We start from the raw sequence: 16,686 nt of genomic DNA, 5'->3' as shown, positions 1-16,686 counted from the left end.
TGGTAAATAGTTAGGGGTCCAAGCAGCTTGGTGAAACCATAATATTGGTAAATAGTTAGGGGTCCGTGCAGCTTGGTAAAACCATAATATTGGTAAATAGTTAGGGGTCCAAGCAGCTTGGTGAAACCATAATATTGGTAAATAGTTAGGGGTTCGGGCAGCTTGGTAAAACCATAATATTGGTAAATAGTTAGGGGTCCAAGCAGCTTGGTGAAACCATAATATTGGTAAATAGTTAGGGGTCCAAGCAGCTTGGTGAAACCATAATATTGGATGCTGTAATATTTGTAAATAGTTAGGGGTCCAAGCAGCTTGGTGAAACAATAATATTGGTAAATAGTTAGGGGTCCGTGCAGCTTGGTAAAACCATAATATTGGTAAATAGTTAGGGGTCCAAGCAGCTTGGTGAAACCATAATATTGGTAAATAGTTAGGGGTTCGGGCAGCTTGGTGAAACCATAATATTGGTAAATAGTTAGGGGTCCAAGCAGCTTGGTGAAACCATAAAATTGGTAAATATTTAGGGGTTCGGGCAGCTTGGTGAAACCATAATATTGGTAAATAGTCAGGGGTCCAAGCAGCTTGGTGAAACCATAATATTGGTAAATAGTTAGGGGTTCAAGCAGCTTGGTGAAACCACAATATTGGTAAATAGTTAGAGGTCCAAGCAGCTTGGTGAAACCACAATATTGGTAAATAGTTAGGGGTCCAAGCAGCTTGGTGAAACCATAATATTGGTAAATAGTTAGGGGTCCAGGCAGCTTGGTGAAACCATAATATTGGTAAATAGTTAGGGGTCCAAGCAGCTTGGTGAAACCATAATATTGGTAAATAGTTAGGGGTCCAAGCAGCTTGGTGAAACCATAATATTGGATGCTGTAATATTGGTAAATAGTTAGGGGTCCAAGCAGCTTGGTGAAACAATAATATTGGTAAATAGTTAGGGGTCCAAGCAGCTTGGTGAAACCATAATATTGGTAAATAGTTAGGGGTCCAAGCAGCTTGGTGAAACCATAATATTGGATGCTGTAATATTGGTAAATAGTTAGGGGTCCAAGCAGCTTGGTGAAACCATAATATTGGTAAATAGTTAGGGGTCCAAGCAGCTTTGTGAAACCATAATATTGGATGCCATAATATTGGTAAATAGTTAGGGGTCCAAGCAGCTTGGTGAAACCATAATATTGGTAAATAGTTAGGGGTCCGGGCAGCTTGGTGAAACCATAATATTGGTAAATAGTTAGGGGTCCGGGCAGCTTGGTGAAACCATAATATTGGTAAATAGTTAGGGGTCCAAGCAGCTTGGTGAAACCATAATATTGGTAAATAGTTAGGGGTCCAAGCAGCTTGGTGAAACCGTAATATTGGTAAATAGTTAGGGGTCCGGGCAGCTTGGTGAAACCATAATATTGGATGCTGTAATATTGGTAAATAGTTAGGGGTCCAAGCAGCTTGGTGAAACCATAATATTGGTAAATAGTTAGGGGTCCGGGCAGCTTGGTGAAACCATAATATTGGATGCCATAATATTGGTAAATAGTTAGGGGTCCAAGCAGCTTGGTGAAACGATAATATTGGTAAATAGTTAGGGGTCCAAGCAGCTTGGTGAAACGATAATATTGGTAAATAGTTAGGGGTCCAAGCAGCTTGGTGAAACCATAATATTGGTAAATAGTTAGGGGTCCAAGCAGCTTGGTGAAACCATAACATTGGTAAATAGTTAGGGGTCCAAGCAGCTTGGTGAAACCATAATATTGGTAAATAGTTAGGGGTCCAAGCAGCTTGGTGAAACCATAATATTGGTAAATAGTTAGGGGTCCAAGCAGCTTGGTGAAACCATAATATTGGATGCTGTAATATTGGTAAATAGTTAGGGGTCCAAGCAGCTTGGTGAAACCATAATATTGGTAAATAGTTAGGGGTCCGTGCAGCTTGGTGAAACCATAATATTGGTAAATAGTTAGGGGTCCAAGCAGCTTGGTGAAACCATAATATTGGTAAATAGTTAGGGGTTCGGGCAGCTTGGTGAAACCATAATATTGGTAAATAGTTAGGGGTCCAAGCAGCTTGGTGAAACCATAAAATTGGTAAATATTTAGGGGTTCGGGCAGCTTGGTGAAACCATAATATTGGTAAATAGTCAGGGGTCCAAGCAGCTTGGTGAAACCATAATATTGGTAAATAGTTAGGGGTTCAAGCAGCTTGGTGAAACCACAATATTGGTAAATAGTTAGAGGTCCAAGCAGCTTGGTGAAACCACAATATTGGTAAATAGTTAGGGGTCCAAGCAGCTTGGTGAAACCATAATATTGGTAAATAGTTAGGGGTCCAGGCAGCTTGGTGAAACCATAATATTGGTAAATAGTTAGGGGTCCAAGCAGCTTGGTGAAACCATAATATTGGTAAATAGTTAGGGGTCCAAGCAGCTTGGTGAAACCATAATATTGGATGCTGTAATATTGGTAAATAGTTAGGGGTCCAAGCAGCTTGGTGAAACAATAATATTGGTAAATAGTTAGGGGTCCAAGCAGCTTGGTGAAACCATAATATTGGTAAATAGTTAGGGGTCCAAGCAGCTTGGTGAAACCATAATATTGGATGCTGTAATATTGGTAAATAGTTAGGGGTCCAAGCAGCTTGGTGAAACCATAATATTGGTAAATAGTTAGGGGTCCAAGCAGCTTTGTGAAACCATAATATTGGATGCCATAATATTGGTAAATAGTTAGGGGTCCAAGCAGCTTGGTGAAACCATAATATTGGTAAATAGTTAGGGGTCCGGGCAGCTTGGTGAAACCATAATATTGGTAAATAGTTAGGGGTCCGGGCAGCTTGGTGAAACCATAATATTGGTAAATAGTTAGGGGTCCAAGCAGCTTGGTGAAACCATAATATTGGTAAATAGTTAGGGGTCCAAGCAGCTTGGTGAAACCGTAATATTGGTAAATAGTTAGGGGTCCGGGCAGCTTGGTGAAACCATAATATTGGATGCTGTAATATTGGTAAATAGTTAGGGGTCCAAGCAGCTTGGTGAAACCATAATATTGGTAAATAGTTAGGGGTCCGGGCAGCTTGGTGAAACCATAATATTGGATGCCATAATATTGGTAAATAGTTAGGGGTCCAAGCAGCTTGGTGAAACCATAATATTGGTAAATAGTTAGGGGTCCGTGCAGCTTGGTGAAACCATAATATTGGTAAATAGTTAGGGGTCCAAGCAGCTTGGTGAAACCATAATATTGGTAAATAGTTAGGGGTTCGGGCAGCTTGGTGAAACCATAATATTGGTAAATAGTTAGGGGTCCAAGCAGCTTGGTGAAACCATAAAATTGGTAAATATTTAGGGGTTCGGGCAGCTTGGTGAAACCATAATATTGGTAAATAGTCAGGGGTCCAAGCAGCTTGGTGAAACCATAATATTGGTAAATAGTTAGGGGTTCAAGCAGCTTGGTGAAACCACAATATTGGTAAATAGTTAGAGGTCCAAGCAGCTTGGTGAAACCACAATATTGGTAAATAGTTAGGGGTCCAAGCAGCTTGGTGAAACCATAATATTGGTAAATAGTTAGGGGTCCAGGCAGCTTGGTGAAACCATAATATTGGTAAATAGTTAGGGGTCCAAGCAGCTTGGTGAAACCATAATATTGGTAAATAGTTAGGGGTCCAAGCAGCTTGGTGAAACCATAATATTGGATGCTGTAATATTGGTAAATAGTTAGGGGTCCAAGCAGCTTGGTGAAACAATAATATTGGTAAATAGTTAGGGGTCCAAGCAGCTTGGTGAAACCATAATATTGGTAAATAGTTAGGGGTCCAAGCAGCTTGGTGAAACCATAATATTGGATGCTGTAATATTGGTAAATAGTTAGGGGTCCAAGCAGCTTGGTGAAACCATAATATTGGTAAATAGTTAGGGGTCCAAGCAGCTTTGTGAAACCATAATATTGGATGCCATAATATTGGTAAATAGTTAGGGGTCCAAGCAGCTTGGTGAAACCATAATATTGGTAAATAGTTAGGGGTCCGGGCAGCTTGGTGAAACCATAATATTGGTAAATAGTTAGGGGTCCGGGCAGCTTGGTGAAACCATAATATTGGTAAATAGTTAGGGGTCCAAGCAGCTTGGTGAAACCATAATATTGGTAAATAGTTAGGGGTCCAAGCAGCTTGGTGAAACCGTAATATTGGTAAATAGTTAGGGGTCCGGGCAGCTTGGTGAAACCATAATATTGGATGCTGTAATATTGGTAAATAGTTAGGGGTCCAAGCAGCTTGGTGAAACCATAATATTGGTAAATAGTTAGGGGTCCGGGCAGCTTGGTGAAACCATAATATTGGATGCCATAATATTGGTAAATAGTTAGGGGTCCAAGCAGCTTGGTGAAACGATAATATTGGTAAATAGTTAGGGGTCCAAGCAGCTTGGTGAAACGATAATATTGGTAAATAGTTAGGGGTCCAAGCAGCTTGGTGAAACCATAATATTGGTAAATAGTTAGGGGTCCAAGCAGCTTGGTGAAACCATAATATTGGTAAATAGTTAGGGGTCCAAGCAGCTTGGTGAAACCATAATATTGGTAAATAGTTAGGGGTCCAAGCAGCTTGGTGAAACCATAATATTGGTAAATAGTTAGGGGTCCGGGCAGCTTGGTGAAACCATAATATTGGTAAATAGTTAGGGGTCCAAGCAGCTTGGTGAAACCATAATATTGGTAAATAGTTAGGGGTCCAAGCAGCTTGGTGAAACCATAATATTGGATGCTGTAATATTGGTAAATAGTTAGGGGTCCAAGCAGCTTGGTGAAACAATAATATTGGTAAATAGTTAGGGGTCCAAGCAGCTTTGTGAAACCATAATATTGGATGCTGTAATATTGGTAAATAGTTAGGGGTCCAAGCAGCTTGGTGAAACCATAATATTGGTAAATAGTTAGGGGTCCGGGCAGCTTGGTGAAACCATAATATTGGATGCCGTATTATTGATATTCCAGTTGCGGTAAAAAGGTTGTGAAAAACAAGCGAATTCCTGTGAGATGGTAAGGCCTGGGTAAGACCTGGGTAAGGCCTGGGTAAGACCTGGGTAAGGCCTGGATAAGTCCTGGGTAAGACCTGAGTAAGGCCTGGATAAGGCCTGAGTAAGACCTGGGTAAGGCCTGGGTAAGGCCTGGGTAAGACCTGGATAAGGCCTGAGTAAGACCTGGGTAAGGCCTGGGTAAGACCTGGGTAAGGCCTGGATAAGACCTGGGTAAGGCCTGGGTAAGGCCTGGGTAAGGCCTGGGTAAGACCTGGGTAAGGCCTGGGTAAGACCTGGTTAAGGCCTGAGTACGACCTGGGTAAGGCCTGGGTAAGACCTGGGTAAGGCCTGGATAAGACCTGGGTAAGACCTGGGTAAGGCCTGGATAAGGCCTGGGTAAGACCTGAGTAAGGCCTGGATAAGGCCTGAGTAAGACCTGGGTAAGACCTGGGTAAGGCCTGGGTAAGGCCTGGGTAAGGCCTGAGTAAGACCTGGGTAAGGCCTGGATAAGGCCTGGGTAAGGCCTGGGTAAGACCTGGGTAAGGCCTGGATAAGGCCTGAGTAAGACCTGGGTAAGGCCTGGATAAGGCCTGAGTAAGACCTGGGTAAGGCCTGGGTAAGACCTGGATAAGGCCTGAGTAAGACCTGGGTAAGGCCTGGGTAAGACCTGGGTAAGGCCTGGATAAGACCTGGGTAAGGCCTGGGTAAGGCCTGGGTAAGACCTGGGTAAGGCCTGGGTAAGACCTGGTTAAGGCCTGGGTAAGACCTGGGTAAGGCCTGGATAAGGCCTGGGTAAGACCTGGGTAAGGCCTCGGTAAGGCCTGGGTAAGACCTGGATAAGGCCTGGATAAGGCCTGGGTAAGGCCTGGGTAAGACCTGGGTAAGGTCTGGATAAGGCCTGAGTAAGACCTGGGTAAGGCCTGGGTAAGGCCTGGATAAGGCCTGAGTAAGACCTGGGTAAGGCCTGGGTAAGGCCTGGGTAAGGCCTGGGTAAGACCTGGGTAAGGCTTGGGTAAGACCTGGGTAAGGCTTGGGTAAGGCCTGGGTAAGGCCTGGGTAAGGCTTGGGTAAGACCTGGGTAAGGCTTGGGTAAGGCCTGGGTAAGGCCTGGGTAAGACCTGGGTAAGGCTTGGGTAAGGCCTGGGTAAGGCCCAGCAGGATGCAACCGGGCAGGATGGTAAAGGGCCATGGGGCCACATCGTCTTATTTCATGCCAATTGAAAATGCTATCTTTGATAGCTCGCACTCCTCACCCCGTGAAACGCAGAGTCGTGAAATTTGGTACATAGGTCCCTCTCTCTAACAAGGAACAAAATAAGGTCCGCCATGTTGGATTTTCCACCTTTTTCAATTGTGAATAACACTTAAAACACGACTCCTTTCACACCGAAAGACTGATTTGCTCGAAACTTGATATATTGCATACATGGACCAACGCAACATTTTCCAGGCTAGTATTTCAAACAAGATGGGCCATACTCATCAAAAGACAATCACATGGGCGTAGTCTGGCACCAAAATGCATATAAATCAGACACAGATATTCGTATTGTTACAAAACTTGGTACACATGTTCCAAACACTCAGATTTAACATATCTAAGCACATTCAGATCGACCACACGGTGGCGCTATAAAATACACCTGTTTACATGTTTGACTCAGAGTGATGAAATTTAGCACACATGCTCAGGGATATGAATCTAGCTGTTCGAGTTCTGATATTTGGCAAGTGTGATATTGAGTACAGAAGTAGTTCATCGTATGTAAAATGTGTCAAATTTGTCCTGATGCTGGTGCTATGAGGCCAAAGCTTGAACCCCAGCATGGCTGCTTGAATCTTTATGTTTGTCTGCTATACTTCACCAGGATGCTCAATAGAGTCTATGTGTAGAGGATGGGCCATGGGGGTAGGACCAGGAGGTTCAATAGAGTCTATATGTAGAGGATGGAGGTAGGACCAGGATGTTCAATAGAGTCTATGTGTAGAGGATGGGAGTAGGACCAGGATGCTCAATAGAGTCTATGTGTAGAGGATGGGGGTAGGACCAGGATGCTCAATAGAGTCTATATGTAGAGGATGAGGGTAGGACCAGGATGCTCAATAGAGTCTATATGTAGAGGATGGGGGTAGGACCAGGATGTTCAATAGAGTCTATGTGTAGAGGATGGGCCATGGGGGTAGGACCAGGATGCTCAATAGAGTCTATGTGTAGAGGATGGGGATAGGACCAGGATGCTCAATAGAGTCTATGTGTAGAGGATGAGGGTAGGACCAGGATGTTCAATAGAGTCTATGTGTAGAGGATGAGGGTAGGACCAGGATGTTCAATAGAGTCTATATGTAGAGGATGAGGTTAGGACCAGGATGCTCAATAGAGTCTATGTGTAGAGGATGGAGGTAGGACCAGGATGTTCAATAGAGTCTATATGTAGAGGATGGGGGTAGGACCAGGATGTTCAATAGAGTCTATATGTAGAGGATGAGGGTAGGACCAGGATGCTCAATAGAGTCTATGTGTAGAGGATGGAGGTAGGATCAGGATGTTCAATAGAGTCTATATGTAGAGGATGAGGGTAGGACCAGGATGCTCAATAGAGTCTATGTGTAGAGGATGGAGGTAGGATCAGGATGTTCAATAGAGTCTATATGTAGAGGATGAGGGTAGGACCAGGATGCTCAATAGAGTCTATATGTAGAGGATGAGGGTAGGACCAGGATGTTCAATAGAGTCTATATGTAGAGGATGAGGGTAGGACCAGGATGTTCAATAGAGAGGATGTAGAGGATGAGGGTAGGACCAGGATGCTCAATAGAGTCTATATGTAGAGGATGAGGTTAGGACCAGGATGTTCAATAGAGAGGATGTAGAGGATGAGGGTAGGACCAGGATGTTCAATAGAGTCTATGTGTAGAGGATGAGGGTAGGACCAGGATGCTCAATAGAGTCTATATGTAGAGGATGAGGGTAGGACCAGGATGTTCAATAGAGTCTATATGTAGAGGATGAGGGTAGGACCAGGATGTTCAATAGAGTCTATATGTAGAGGATGAGGGTAGGACCAGTATGTTCAATATAGTCTATATGTAGAGGATGGGGGTAGGACCAGGATGTTCAATAGAGTCTATATGTAGAGGATGAGGGTAGGACCAGGATGCTCAATAGAGTCTATGTGTAGAGGATGGAGGTAGGATCAGGATGTTCAATAGAGTCTATATGTAGAGGATGGGGGTAGGACCAGGATGTTCAATAGAGTCTATATGTAGAGGATGAGGGTAGGACCAGGATGCTCAATAGAGTCTATGTGTAGAGGATGGAGGTAGGATCAGGATGTTCAATAGAGTCTATATGTAGAGGATGGGGGTAGGACCCCAACAGGACCCCACCTTCACATCTTTACAGGCAGAGGGGAGAACTATAGTGTTGGACTGACCTATGTGACACCATGTGACCCTGAAGTCATGCATTCCCTGACATTACCTTTCAGAAGTCTTCTTCTCTCATTACCTATTGATGAGACGGTAAGTAGTACACTTTAAAGACTCTCCTCTCTCTCTCCTTCCTCCATACTGTCCTCTATCCCTCCATTCCATCATCCCTTCCTCCATACTGTACTCTATCCCTCCATTCCATCACCCCTTCCTCCATACTGTACTCTATCCCTCCATTCCATCATCCCTTCCTCCATACTGTACTCTATCCCTCCATTCCACCTGTTCTAACCGTCTAAACCATCCGGTTTACTATCCTTCTGTGGTATAGGAAGGAATACCTGTCTCTAGGCTCTTTTCATGACCACAATGCCACACTAAACCGCACTGGGCCAGAGGAGAGATCAAGAGGACTCTGTATTCTAAGTTAACCCAGAACTCATGTCATAATTGGTCAGCTGCACGATTAAGTTCAGGACAACTTATACATATAATACACTAAGCATTGACCTCTTAGATCTCCTTATGACCTTTTCTGTTCAAAACAGCTGAGTAGCTTTTACATCAGTTCTCCTCATCTAAATTCTGAGAACCCCTCTCTCAATTCAATTGAATAATACATGTTTTACATTTTAAAGGAACCTTTATTTAACTAGGCAAGCAAGTTAAGAACAAATTATTATTTACAATGACTGCCTACCTCGGCCAAACCCTAACCCGGACGACTCTGGGCCAATTGTGTGCCACCCTACGTGACTCCCAATCACGGCCGGTTGTGATACAGCCTGGATACAAACCACGGTGTCTGTAGTGACGTCTCAAGCACTGAGATGCATCGTCTTAGACCGCTGCGCTTGTCGGGAGCCCAAATAGGCAATACATTTCTCTCTTGAACAAACCATACAACCAGTGACCAAACTAGCTGCATTATCCAATCATTGCCATGGAAATCATGTCCTCAAGGAAAAACAATTTGGCTTTTCTGAAACAGAGAATTCTGTGAAGGTGGTTGGTTCTGGAGGTGATGTATTTATGAGCGCCATTGACTATGTGACGTTTAGAGAAGAGTTAGAGGCAAAGTCCAAAGGCGATTGTCAGGCTGGTTGGTTCTGTGAAAAGAGGGAATAGGAGGAGGTAGAGGTAGAGGAGGATGAGGAGGAGGTAGAGAGAAGAGGAGGAGGTAGAGGTAGAGGAGGATGAGGAGGAAGAGATAGAGAGAAGAGGAGAAGGTAGAGAGAAGAGGAGGTAGAGGTAGAGGAGGATGAGGAAGAAAGAAGAAGAGGTAGAGAGAAGAGGAGGAGGTAGAGGAGGATGAGGAGGAAGAGATAGAGAGAAGAGGAGAAGGTAGAGAGAAGAGGAGGTAGAAGTAGAGGAGGATGAGGAGGAAGAGATAGAGAGAAGAGAGAAGGTATAGAGAAGAGGAGGTAGAGGTAGAGGAGGATGGGGAGGAAGAGATAGAGAAGAGGAGAAGGTAGAGAGAAGAGGAGGTAGAGGTAGAGGAGGATGAGGAGGAAGAGATAGAGAGAAGAGGAAGAAGTAGAGAGAAGAGGAGGAGGTAGAGGTAAAGGAGGATGAGGAGGAAGAGATAGAGAGAAGAGGAGGAGGTAGAGAGAAGAGGAGGAGGTAGAGGATGAGGAAGAGGTAGAGAGAAAAGTTGAGGGAGGAGGTGGTGGAGGTAGAGGAGGCTGAAGAGGAGGATGAGGAGGAGGATGAAGAGGAAGATGAAGAGGAGGTAGATGAGGTGGTAGAGGAGGTAGAGGAGGAGGAGGTAGAGGAGTATGAAGATGAGGTAGAGGAGGAGGAGGTAGAGGAGGAGGTAGAGGAGGTAGAGGAGGAGGAGGTAGAGGAGGTAGAGGAGGAGGAAGTAGAGGAGGTAGAGGAGGAGGTAGAGGAGGTAGAGGAGGAGGAGGTAGAGGAGGAGGAGGTAGTAGAGGAGGAGGTAGTAGAGGAGGGGGAGGTAGAGGAGGTAGAGGAGGAGGTAGTAGAGGAGGAGGAGGTATTGGAGGAGGTAGAGGAGGAGGTGGAGGAGGAGGTAGTAGAGGAGGATGAGGAGGAGGTAGAGGAGGAGGAGGTAGGGGAGATAGAGGAGGAGGTAGTAGAGGAGGAGGAGGTAGAGGAGTATGAAGAGGAGGTAGAGGAGGATGAAGATGAGGTAGAGGAGGAGGAGGTAGAGGAGGTGGTAGAGGAGTATGAAGAGGAGGAGGAGGTAGAGGAGTATGAAGAGGAGGTAGAGGAGGATGAAGATGAGGTAGAGGAGGAGGTAGAGGCAGAGGTAGAGGAGGAGATAGAGGAGGTGGTAAAGGAGGACGAGGAAGAGGTAGAGCGAAGAGGGTGATAGAGAAAGAGGGGGACTTACCCTGCATGGTTGTGCTGGTGGGCTCAGAGAAAAGGGGAATAAGGAGGAGGTAGATGAGGTAGACGAATGATAGCCCATTGTACCGGAACAAACAAGCTGTAACAGACACACACAGATATTAGTAATTCACTCAAAAGTAGTGACATTAAAGTAAAACCAACATATTTAACAGAATTGAAATGTTGAATTTCACACAGTATTGACCAGAGACATATAAAGACATACAGATATCTGCACATGGCTAAACATGTACCATACAGATATCTGAACATGTACCATACAGATATCTGAACATGGCTGAACATGTACCATACAGATATCTGCACACGGCTGAACATGTACCATACAGATATCTGAACATGTACCATACAGATATCTGCAAATGTACCACACATATATCTGCACGTGGCTGAACATGTACCATACAGATATCTGAACATGTATCATACATATATATGCGCATGGCTGAACATGTACCATACATATATCTGGACATGGCTGGACATGTACCATACAGATATCTGAACATGTACCATACATATATCTGAACATGGCTGAACATGTACCATACAAACATCTGAACATGTACCATACAGATATCTGAACATGTACCATACAGATATATGGACATGGCTGAACATGTACCATACAGATATATGCACATGGGTGAACATGTACCATACAGATATCTGCACATGTACCATACAGACATCTGAACATGTACCATACAGATATCTGCACATGGGTGAACATGTACCATACATATATCTGAACATGTACCATACAGATATCTGCACATGGCTGAACATGTACCATACCGATATATGCACATGTCTGAACATGTACCATACAGATGTCTGCACATGGATTAACATGTACCATACAGATATCTGAACATGGATGAACATGTACCATACCGATATCTGAACATGTACCATACATATATCTGAACATGTACCATACAGATATCTGCACATGGCTGAGTATGTACCATACATATATCTGAACATGGATGAACATGTACCATACAGATATCTGAACATGGATGAACATGTACCATACAGATATCTGAACATGTACCATACAGATATCTGAACATGTACCATACAGATATCTGAACATGTACCATACAGATATCTGCACATGGCTGAGTATGTACCATACAGATATCTGCACATGGATGAACATGTACGATACAGATATCTGAACATGGCTGAACATGTACCATACAGATATCTGCACATGGCTGAACATGTACCATCCAGATATCTGCACATGGATAATAATTTTGCACACCCAATTTTTCAGTTTTTGATTTGTTAAAAAAGTTTGAAATATCCAATAAATGTCGTTCCACTTCATGATTGTGTCCCACTTGTTGTTGATTCTTCACAAAAAAATACGGTTTTATATCTTTATGTTTGAAGCCTGAAATGTGGCAAAAGGTCGCAAAGTTCAAGGGGGCCGAATACTTTCGCAAGGCACTGTATCTGAACATGTACCGTACAGATATCTGCACATGGATAAACATGTACCATACAGATATCTGAACATGTACCGTACAGATATCTGCACGTCTGTGGTATTGCTGTTTAGTCTGTTAGATATCAGCCTCAGAGAGAACACACTTGACGTGGTTAATCATCCTGACAGTCTCTGTGTGTTAATGTGAACTCAGCGTAGGAACAATTAACATGCTGAGGAGGTCTACCATGTTAATAATGTGAAAGGGAGAACTATCACCTTATGGTGAGAATAGCCGACTAGCAAGATCGGTTTCAGACGCAATCGTTAGGCAAAGACGATTAGTGTGTTTAAAAGGATGAAACAGTGTCTGTTCTACCAGTAAATTCAGGCAGTAGTGTTAATCCCAGACTATTTTCTCAGGACTTCTGTAAAGAAATGCTGTCGGCGTGTCTCTCATTCAGCCGATAGAAACGTTCAACTTGTTCTCCCCATTAATCAACGAGTCGGAGTCTGAGGCCGAGCCTTCTCTGATCTCTCCTCCACCCGTTACGGAGTCAGAGGCCGAGCCTTCTCTGGCCTCTCCTCCACCCGTTACGGAGTCAGAGGCCGAGCCTTCTCTGATCTCTCCTCCACCCGTTACGGAGTCAGAGGCCGAGCCTTCTCTGGCCTCTCCTCCACCCGGTCACCAAGCGCAACATAGCTTCAGCGTGTAAATCAGCTAGAAAGATGTGTCGGCATCGAGTAATTGTCTCTGGCCCCCTCCCAGTTAGGGGGAGTGATGAGCTCTACAGCAGTCTCACAACTCAATCGCTGGTTGAAAACTGTTTTCTGCCCCTCCCAAAAGATAGAATTTGTCGATAAGTGAAAGAGGTTGTGATAATAGGGCTACTTAATGTTGTATCCCTCACTTTCAAGATAGTCATAGTCAATGAACTATTCACTGATCATAAACATGATGTGATTGGCCTGTCTGAAACATGGCTAAAAACCTGAGGAATTTACTGAGTTAAATGAGGCCTCTCCTCCTAATTCCACTCCTAAACCCTAGAGTCAACGTGTTTTCTATACTTGCAAGAACGAGCGCACACACACACACACACACACACACACACACACACACACACACACACACACACACACACACACACACACACACACACACACACACACACACACACAGAAATCAGAACCATGGACAGCCACATCATATTTAGCTTATGTTGGACTAAATAGTTTTTGGTATCTTTAAGTTGTCACTGTATGAGACTAAGCAGAGGTGATTTGGTGATGTTGAAATGTTGAAGTTGAAATGGTGCTGGAATAGTGGAGGCACCTCCTCTTGTTGAAATGGTGCTGGAATAGTGGAGGCAGCTCCTGTTGTTGAAATGGTGCTGGAATAGTGGAGGCACCTCCTGTTGTTGAAATGGTGCTGGAATAGTGGAGGCACCTCCTGTTGTTGAAATGGTGCTGGAATAGTGGAGGCACCTCCTGTTGTTGAAATGGTGCTGGAATAGTGGAGGCACCTCCTGTTGTTGAAATGGTGCTGGAATAGTGGAGGCACCTCCTGTTGTTGAAATGGTGCTGGAATAGTGGAGGCACCTCCTGTTGTTGAAATGGTGCTGGAATAGTGGAGGCACCTCCTGTTGTTGAAATGGTGCTGGAATAGTGGAGGCACCTCCTGTTGTTGAAATGGTGCTGGAATAGTGGAGGCACCTCCTGTTGTTGAAATGGTGCTGGAATAGTGGAGGCACCTCCTGTTGTTGAAATGGTGCTGGAATAGTGGAGGCACCTCCTGTTGTTGAAATGGTGCTGGAATAGTGGAGGCAGCTCCTGTTGTTGAAATGGTGCTGGAATAGTGGAGGCAGCTCCTGTTGTTGAAATGGTGCTGGAATAGTGGAGGCAGCTCCTGTTGTTGAAATGGTGCTGGAATAGTGGAGGCAGCTCTGGTTTTCTTCGTGACTTGCAGCAACTCTCTGTGGTTCTAAATCAATAGTTGTTTAGTGGTCCGAAAATGTCTGAAACATTACCTTGCTTGACTATTCTGTAGGTCATGTAACTGTGTGTTACAATATGCTTTGTGGACTCCACCAGACAGAGGTTGCTCTGGTTTTGTGATGAAACAAAGGTGTGATTGAATTTATTCTGCCACTGTGTCTTCTTATTGTCTCGGCTTTAGACCTAAATATCACGGTGTCAGGCAGATGAACTAACAGGTTATAGAGAAAACAACGCAATTATCACAGTACATAGTATTAACATTATGGTTTCTTCTTGGGGAGGGAGGGATTGGCGTCCCCAGTGATTTTACCCACGCACCGCTACTACCTACCCACCCCTAGTTACTGGTCCACCTGTCTACCTACCCCCTAGTTACTGGTCCACCTGTCTACCTACCCCCTAGTTACTGGTCCACCTGTCTACCTACCCCCTAGTTACTGGTCCACCTGTCTACCTACCCCCTAGTTACTGGTCCAATGTTTACAGTAATATGGTCTACTACAAATTATACTTGTGGTTGAGAAATACAATTAAAAAATCCATCATTTAGTTTAATGTTTTTGACACTGAATAAGCCTCTTCAAAATAGATGAACTCAAAGCAATCTCCTAATTATTTCATGGTAATAAATACGTTACAACCAAATGGTATAATATGTGGTACTTTAAATCTCACATAGTTGTTTTTCAGATGCTTGGAGAAATAAAACGGCTCCAAAAGGCGCTCAAGATCAATTCCACATGACGTCCATACGCAGTTCATGTCACAGCAATAGGGCCGTTCTAGTCTGAACATTTGGTGAAGGAATGGGAAAAGATATGAACTTTATCAAGTAACCTAAGACACATTTTTCCTGACCTGCCAATCAATAAACATTTTTCTATTTCAGATATTAACTTGGAGCAGAAAAGTAATGGAATACGACTGAAAGGTTGCAGTGTGTTACGCACAACCGCCCCTGTGAAGTAATACGTGCTCATATTAGGGTGTTTTCCATAAATAAATGTAACGCACAACCGCCCCTGTGAAGTAATACGTGCTCATATTAGGGGTTTTTCCATAAATAAATGTAACGCACAACCGCCCCTGTGAAGTAATACGTGCTCATATTAGGGGGTTTTCCCATAAATAAATGTAACGCACAACCGCCCCTGTGAAGTAATACGTGCTCATATTATTGGGTTTTCCATAAATAAATGTAACGCACAACCGCCCCTGTGAAGTAATACGTGCTCATATTAGGGGTTTTTCCATAAATAAATGTAACGCACAACCGCCCCTGTGAAGTAATACGTGCTCATATTAGGGGGTTTTCCATAAATAAATGTAACGCACAACCGCCCCTGTGAAGTAATACGTGCTCATATTAGGGGGTTTTCCATAAATAAATGTAACGCACAACCGCCCCTGTGAAGTAATACGTGCTCATATTAGGAGGTTTTCCATAGATAAATGGATTTCAGTGGTTAGTACAAAATCAAAGACGACTGAATTCTTGTGTCATTACTTATCCAACAAGAACCACAAACCTGTAACACAGTACCCAGACATTGATTAGCCTACTGTAACGTTTTAAATATATATATATATATATAAATTCCTTCATAAAAGTATGACTGTTATTATTAGGGCAACAACTAATATTTTGTTGCAGGCTGTCATCTGCAATGCCTGTGAGGTTTTTTTAAAGACTGTTTTCATGACTATTTGGATGGCGCATTAGATGCGCATTAGATGCGGTACCTTTTTATGCATTAAACGTACCTGTTGCTAAACATATCGGAAGAAGCAATCTGAAGATCAGCCCGCAGACCACCTCGGACGCCATCGCGTTGGCCAGTCGGTATTACCACCAGGTACAAGGGGAGAGGATGGTCTCACGCACGTTGGTTGTCTGGCATCCCTTCTAGTAAAGTCCTCAGACTCCAAATGGTCAACAATTTATTTGGTCATATGTAACCAACATTTTACGCCAAAATGTAACATTTTTAAAGGAAAGAATGCAGTACCATATAGACCACAGCCGTCACGGAACACGGTAACGTTATTATTCAACTAAATCCCTTTTCAGTTGGTCAAACCCAGGCTTTAACGCATTGGTGAAATGTGACTTTCCGACTTCTGTTTTGACTCTGGTTCCTCGATCGAACTCCGCAGCACCACCGAGTGATTGACAGGTGTTTCAGCCACTCCGCGGGCTTCTCTGTGTAAGTGGTTTATCCCCCTTGGTAATAAGGGAGAGGGATGGGACACTTCCCCCCTGTAATGACTGTAAACAGCGCCAAGCCTTGGTAGGCTATACTTATCGATTAAAAAAAACAGCACTATGTTGTGACCCCTCTTTAAATCCCAGAAGATATTTAGTCATCTCAAACACGGCCCACCACAACTGAAACTATTTCTCTCCTTTATAAATAAA

General features: G+C 43.7%; 1 protein-coding gene across 1 annotated transcript in view; it reads right to left on the bottom strand.

Annotated features, from left to right (window-relative positions):
• LOC139376512 (piezo-type mechanosensitive ion channel component 2-like) overlaps positions 1-16,095 on the bottom strand; it is a 178,450-nt gene extending 162,355 nt beyond the window's left edge. Inside the window, exons 1-2 of the mRNA XM_071119199.1 lie at positions 16,032-16,095; positions 10,803-10,898 (exon numbers count right to left, since the gene is read on the bottom strand). Coding sequence (XP_070975300.1) covers positions 10,803-10,898; positions 16,032-16,095 — 160 coding nt within the window. The remainder of the gene's footprint in view (positions 1-10,802; positions 10,899-16,031) is intronic.
• Between the last annotated feature and the right edge of the window lie 591 nt (positions 16,096-16,686).

The sequence above is a fragment of the Oncorhynchus clarkii genome, chromosome 20, assembly GCF_045791955.1.
Source record: "Oncorhynchus clarkii lewisi isolate Uvic-CL-2024 chromosome 20, UVic_Ocla_1.0, whole genome shotgun sequence".
Classification (NCBI taxonomy): Eukaryota; Metazoa; Chordata; class Actinopteri; order Salmoniformes; family Salmonidae; genus Oncorhynchus; species Oncorhynchus clarkii.
This window is presented reverse-complemented; position numbering and strand designations above follow the sequence as displayed.